Genomic DNA, 7,830 nt, shown 5'->3' on the forward strand with positions numbered 1-7,830 from the left:
TGCGGACGATACACCATAACACCTATGTCACTACACGCATGCTACGAAACCGTAGCGCATTTAACTGAAGATGTATTCGGTTCCATGTTGTAGGAGGCGATATACAAATTAAAAAAACTTCTAAAATTTCAAATATATTTTATTATAGCAGTAAAACAATTCATTGCAAAATTAGTTCTTCAAAATCACACACACCCGGCTCTTTTCCTATAAAGAGCGAAGGTACATTTATTAATTATCAATAAAATTTAAATATTGCATCCAGCGCTTTGTTATAAGTTTGAATAAATATAATTTATATTCCGTAGTAGGGATCAAGTCCATAGGGCCCGGCACCGTATGGAGGATACTGCCCTTCGTACGAATAGGTCTGAAAAACAAAATATTATGTGAATAGATAATCTTTATATAAAATGTTTAAATTTGTACAAACACCCACGTAAAAAGTCAAAGAATCCACTGTTCCGTTTATATTATGTAGATACCAGTAATATTTTATTTATTTAGGAATCTGGTACGGATTATAATTAGGTTAATTTGCTTCGAACTCTCATTCATTTTCTATAACCTACCGTGAGTATCGAAGCCATATCAATAAATGCGTAGGCTTTAATACTGGTGCCTTAATTATTAAGTTAGCTTTGTCTAATCTTGCACAGTTCCTTATCTAAGCCAAGGTCGTCGTGCAGTCCACTTTAACATAATATTGTTAGTTTTTTATTGTGAAAATTAAAGGAATGGCCATCATTGACATATGTAGGTACATTATGAAAAAAAATTTGTAACAAAATTATCTAAATAATCTTTAAATAACTTCGTTCTAAATGAATTTAAATTAAATATTTGGTATTTCAATAAATATATAAATATTTTTTGTTTATTTACGCAGCGTAATAAGGAGAGTTTTGAATAAATATAACGTTAAATGCGGCAAGCAATTCCGCAGTGCAAATTAATCCAAATCACAGAGTACTGAGTACCTTTAGTTATACATAATATTATCCAACGCGGCTGGTCGCCATACGACACATATTAAATCTGACGTGATATTGCTAGGACGTTCAATTCGTCATAAACTTGACCTTTTATTGTTAAAAGTCGGCGTCAGTGCTCCTATTCACAGCGCAAATTGTCAAATAACTCATGACGTTGAGTTGTCAGATTCAGGACGTACTTGATAAGATAGTAATTGTGTCGGAACTCGTAGTTTATACTTGGCTACTCTGTATGCTATCCACGTGTGTTCAAGTCAGGAGCAAGGTCATAAGGGCTCCGTTTTTCATTAATGTGATTTTTTTAAATTCAATGTTCAAGTCATGTGTTATGTCCAAATCTCTAAGTGTGTCATTACGAAAGATTTCTCAGATTGTGACAAAAATAATTGTTAATTTATTGGAATTTCATATCTCTCACATGTATGTCATTTATTTCATCCATGTCCTATGAGTATAGTGTGACCATTTAGGGAAGGTTGAGACATAAGCCAGACCTTCATTGTTACAATTCGAAAGTACGTCAACGCCTTGTGTGTTATATGTATGTATGTATATATGTATGGTATATCTACATACTTACATGTCACCTGTTGTTTTATTGAGTCGTAAGTATGATAAACGTTCGGACGAGTTCGGACTTGACAGCACTCATGATTCGTAAATAAAATATTATTATATGTACTATATTATTATAAAATACTTATATTCTATTGTTAATATATATTTACAACTAATTTGACTATATTTCGTGTTATTAACTTCACCTTAATGATGTTTTTATGTCTGTCGTGTGATAGACAATAATAAATACACATATTTATTCTAAATTATGTCATAAATGCTAAAGTGAATTAAGTTCTTTAAACCTTCGGCCAAATATGAATGTATTTGAAATAATTTTATTCAAACTCTTCTCAGTATTAACCGATCGGGCGCGGGTGTTAGGCCGGCCTCATAGTATCACACCTATATGTAACGAAATATTGTTACAACTTATTAACTATATCAGATCGTAAGTGATCATCTCTTCCACCCACAAGCACACAGCCAGTCCGAGGTTGCAGTCTCCTCAAGAGACGCCCCGCGACTGTTGTTGCGTAGTATTTGTGGATTCCGTGGCCCACGTCCTATGTCGTTCGAAAAGCTTTAGAACTAACAGCATATGGGAGGTTTTTAGTCGGTAGGGGTCTACGCGTAAGCGACCCGAGCCTTGTTAAGTAGAAGACCAAGTACTTAAAATTTTTTTAGTGGTACCAAAGCAAAAATGATGCGCAACAAATTTTGAAGACCCATATGGCCCAGTGATTAGTAACTAGATGAAGTAGATGTCTCGGGTTCGAATCCCAGTAGGTGCAAACATTTATATGAAGAATCGTATTAAATATATTTTCGTGTTGCCCCAATAGTACAGGCTATGCCTATTTTGGGACAAGATAAATTGTGTAAAAAGAACGTTGTAATATTATTATTATGAACCAACAGACAGTTTGGTAATCTTTGATATAGGTCTTCACAGGCACGGCAATGTAACGTGCACTGTGCGACTCTTAGGTATATTGCGTGTTTACAGCCCTGGGTTCAGACCCTTATAAGCCCGATGTTGCCTTAAAGCAAGTTGATCAACTTCACACACAACACTTAAATTTCTTTACAAACGTACGTATGAATTAGAGAAATGAAAACTAATTGGTACTTGGTGGAATTCGAACCGGCGCGAGTATCTCCCGGTTCAAATGCAACAGGATCAAATGATATCATTTTGAGTATCAAACGTTAATCTTTATGCATATATAAAAATCAAGGTTGTTTGTCCGCGATGAACTCCTAAAATGCTAAAGCGATTTTAATAAAATTTTGCACACTGTGTGCAGTTTGATCTAACTAAAAAGGTTTGAAGTTACTTAACTTTTTATATAGATGCGTGACCCTTAATATATTATTTTTTATTGTTTTTGTATAAATAATTCAATTGTTGTACTGTGAAATTATTTCATTAAAAGAACAAGGTACAAAGAAATATTATTGTAATGAATGAAGTTCTACAAATTTCGAAATTAACAAAAACATTTTAAATGATATAACATTTTCTATATAACCATATGCATTATTACCGTATGCAGTTTTACCGAAAATTAAATTAAGAAATATAAAAAAAAAACTTATGAATTCTGTTTTCATTTTTTTTAATGTGGTTACATAACATAATATTTTTGGACACCTAGCTAATATTATTATCTATTTTAAAAACATATTACAACTAACCAAAGACAATTAATATAAAAGTGTAAACATAACAAAAATAGAGTTAAATATGTAAATATTATAAAATGTTTATATAAATATATTCGTACATCAGGAACTTAACATAAAACTGTAAAAACTACGTAAGTGAATAATTAAATTTAATACTTCCTTTAAGAATTAAGGAAATAAGAAGTCATAATAAATAGTATCTATTTTTATGATTTATTCCGACAAAGAAACAACAATATCTATGAAAATGTGTTTTTATAACGAGACTCTACAACTATAATAATGAATTAGAAACGAAGAATAGTGTTCTCGGAAAATGTAACGAAACCGTTTGGTGAAGTTCTAATACATGGGTACGGAACTTAAACATGGGCACGGAATCTATACATAATTGCTCTCGGCTATTGGGCACTTCTTGTTGGGGCACTCGAAAGTATCGGACGTGCCGACTGCTGGTGACGACCGCCCAATTGTTTTAAATCATTTAATGTTACTTGTATATAGTTGTGATTATAGTGACATAATTGAATATATATATTCTATTCAAGTGGTTCGTAAAAGCGTTTTATTATATTTCGTAATTTCATCGACGGTCTTACGAATTTCCGATCAGGTCACGTGTCCTGACGCGAGTTTAACATTTTATACCCATCCCAAGAAAAGTGCTCAACTCCGCTAAAGAAGTTTTCACTTCAATAATATTACAACAGTTCCGTGCACTGTAACCAAAATAAAATAGTTAAGTTAAATATCATTAAAAGATTTGCATCGCGCGTTCAATGAACAACGCGATTGTCATTTTCGTGTAAAACTATATATTTGAGAAGAAAATACAGCCATGTTTACTTGGAGAAAATTTCTGCGAAAGATTTTATAAATCGGTTTGGCAGTATTCACGACTATCAACAAGCAGACAAACAAAAAGTCAAATCTTTCCTTCTTACACTTATTAATAGTTTACGTTAAATTACTGAGCACTTACTTGATAATATGAAAGCGGTTTCTTCTTCTCCAGCTCTTCATGCTTATGTTTTTTCGCAATGACAGCGCTTTCAACAATCTCCTTTAGTCTCAACTTGGTCGAAAGCAAGTTAGTGGCAAGTACTTTGTTGAATGCCTTCAACTGCTTCATTTTAGCTTTTAAGGCCCACAAGCCATCTTTTAGAAGATCCAGGTTTCCAGAATCTAGGATGTCGTTATCATCGCAGTCATCCTGGTTATACGAGGGAGTTTCGAAGGCGTGGCGGAATAACGGTTCTTCCTCATCGTCCAGTTCGACATAACGTGGTTTCGACATAGCTAGAAAATTTTTTTGGGTAAGTAAACCTAATATTTATTATTTATAATTTATTACTACTATCGCCTTATTCGCCATGAAATAATAGGAAAAATTTCCGTGGCAAGAAAGAAACGTACCGGTGGATTAAAATGATAAAGTGGCCACGACACATTATCTTAATAGTAAAAATATACATACATTTACATTTCTGTATAAATATACATATTCATAATCAGACATCCTTAGAATAACGTAAGTATTCATGACTATATAGGCATAAGTACCTACATATTTGTTATGCCGTTTTATATAGTAGGTACTCGTGTAGGTACTCCACGTGGCAAAATTATAGCAAAATGTAAATTCTTATTTTAAAATTATAGGATGACAGACGATTTGTTGTCAGAACCCGACCAATGCTTGAAGTAAAATTAACTCCTCATAGAAAGATAATGTTGCAGAATATGACAGTGCTTACACGTTTAACATATTTTACTTACATCCTCTCGACTCTTTCAATTAAAAAATGCGCAGCAGTTGGTAACCAAACCAATAGTTGGCGATTCTAATTTATGAATAAAATTACGAAAAACAATGATCGGAATTCTCACACTGCTCTAATTTAAAAAATAAGAAACCTTTTGGCTCAGCACGTATTAATTATTATTTTCATCCATAAACATAATGATATTTAATACTAGTTCCTATAATGAAATATAATATTCATCGTCCGAGGTTAATCTGCAATATCAACTTGATTTTATATCTTAATAATTCTCAACATTAATGATCAACTTGTAACTTGGCATCTTACATGTTTTAAAGTAAATCAGCGTAAATTACAATGACGTGGTAAAACCACTATAAAATAATGCATGCATAATAATTTGTCAGAGTAGTTGTTAGAGATCGTGTCCGCCATTAATATCTCTTAGGTTATATTGTTTCGTCCTTATTTGGTACAAATTATACCATAATAGGACAATTTATATTGTTATCAAGCAATAAAATATCAATTAGCACACTATTCAATATTTATTAAACTTACCAAAGCTGAAGAATAGTATAAATGTAAGTATTGATGTAAACTGGAACATAATCTCGTAGCTGACAAGTGTTACTTCTGGTAAATGCTTAAAGTAATATGAGATTGAATGAATACTCATCCCTGTCGCTCATGCATTTTTAATATCTACCCTCAAATATTTATTCATAATTGAAATCTCGAATATATTAATTGTTATGAAGTATGACATATTTTTGTCTAGATCAAGTCATACAATCTCTTATTACAATTAAAATCGGTATAAAAGAAATTCAAAAAGTAATGCAATAATTTATTTCATAATGTATTCGGTGTAAGTACACTATTCGTTGTTGGTAAATTTTTCAACAATCTGCGGTTTCTTAATGTTCGCAAAAGTAGACTAGTAATTATTTCGCGTTGGAAGATAGCTGTAAATATGAACATTAATTAACAACAGTACGTAACAGAACACCAGTTTATAACCAATCAACATAAACGTATTAAAAATTAATTAATAACTATAAATGCCTTCCTAATTATTATTATAACACTACTTAATTGAACACTAAGGTGCCTACTTGCTAACATTAGAGACAACATATATTTTTTTATACTAAAAACATTTTTAGTTCAATAATTTTGTGTGGGGCATTATTAGTTTAACAACATATAATTCTATAAAACTAATATTATTAGCATCGCACTTGTCAGGTTACGTCCCAGCGCGTTAACCGACCAAGTGACGCATGATCCATGTATTAATTAATCCCAGAAGTGAGGGAGAACACGTAAAAATAACAAATTGTTTAAGTGAAGTGAAGAAAATCTAAACCTACGTTTTTTTGAAATTATTTTATTGAAGTTATACTTCTCTAGGCGCGTTATGAGACAATTATGAGAGTGAAATTTTAAGATGCGCGCGCATTACTGTAACAAAAGTAACAGGGTGAAGTTGGTTCCTAAAATTTTCTGACATGTGCGACATTTGTTTTTTTTTTGTGTCTTCGGCCATTATTAGGACAGACAAAGGGTTCAAGCCCATACAGCCGTATTCGATATTTAATAATTAATTTTCAAAGGCATCTTTGAAAGATTTTTACAATATTGTTCTTTCTACAAACGTAGAATAGCATGAGCAATAAAAAATTTAAGGATTTATGTTTTGTTACACCAAAGAAGTATAACTTCTTGCGTGTATACATAAGTACACACTTTATTGCAAGAAAAATTGTTGTTAAGATGTTAACTTAATATTATTAATAATCCAATATGTCTCGTCAATTGACGTGCAAAATATGTTATAGAGTTGTGTACATGATCGTTATTGAGCCAGAATACCTACTTCCCCTTTTTATAAAATTTAATAATATAATAGTGTTAAGTATTCATATTGTTTTATTCAACTTGTTGATATTGTTGCATTGACCTCCTGATTACTAAGCTAGAGGTTGTAACTTCTAATCGTCGTTTCCATGATAAATATAAAAGTGTGTCTATTGTTATTTAATGACACTCGTAATTATTAGTACCACTTTAAAAAAAAACAAAATTTTTAAAAAGTTCGCGTAATGTTATATGTATAACAGTTAAGACAATGTAAATATGGCGTCAGTTTTTATTTGCGGGATACAGAACAGCTATTACCTAAATATTATTTTTTTTTAAACTCCGGCCATATAACTATGGCCATAATATCTAGTAATGATAGTCTCATCCGTACAGTAGGAATCATACCGGTGGTGGGGCGAGGTGAGGAAATAGCGACTTATGAAAAGAATTATAGAATGGAATAGAAATAGACGAATTTTTTCAAATATTTGCTTTTTCCGGCTGAGATTTATGACGTTCTTTACTATATTAATTCAGTGTATAACAAGAACGTGAAATTGAGTTTTGAACAGCATTTTTTCAGAGTGGATTACTTTAATCCGTTCCCGTTTCTTGGGATCTACATTGTTTAAGGCGCCGCGCGCCTTTCATAGGCCTACATATAGATACTTAAAAAATTGAAGTCGCTGCGAAGCCAAATGCAATAATAGCAGGTACCTACACTTGCCACGCGTGACTTTAGGCGGGATAGCGTCTTCTAGAACAATACAACCCAAACGCCCAGACACACGCGGGCAGCCGTCGTTGATAATTACAGCAAGTAAGCTGTTTATAATATTAAGTTTTATTTTGTTTAGGGCGTGCCACCAACTTAACTCCCATCAATAGGTAGTACATTCAAATAATAGTATTTAATTAATATGTATATAAGGTACTTATAAGATTTG

The 7,830-nt window shown here is 32.1% G+C and overlaps 1 protein-coding gene across 1 annotated transcript; it reads right to left on the bottom strand.

The window, feature by feature from the left end:
• Window positions 1-295: 295 nt before the first annotated feature.
• On the bottom strand, window positions 296-4,545 carry LOC126971883 (uncharacterized). Its single transcript, XM_050818398.1, has 2 exons — window positions 4,231-4,545; window positions 296-370 (listed from the first exon to the last, which is right to left on the bottom strand). The coding sequence occupies exons 1-2, from the start codon at window positions 4,543-4,545 to the stop codon at window positions 296-298; spliced, it is 390 nt and encodes a 129-aa protein (XP_050674355.1).
• Between the last annotated feature and the right edge of the window lie 3,285 nt (window positions 4,546-7,830).

Source organism: Leptidea sinapis, chromosome 24 (genome assembly GCF_905404315.1).
Source record: "Leptidea sinapis chromosome 24, ilLepSina1.1, whole genome shotgun sequence".
NCBI lineage: Eukaryota > Metazoa > Arthropoda > Insecta > Lepidoptera > Pieridae > Leptidea > Leptidea sinapis.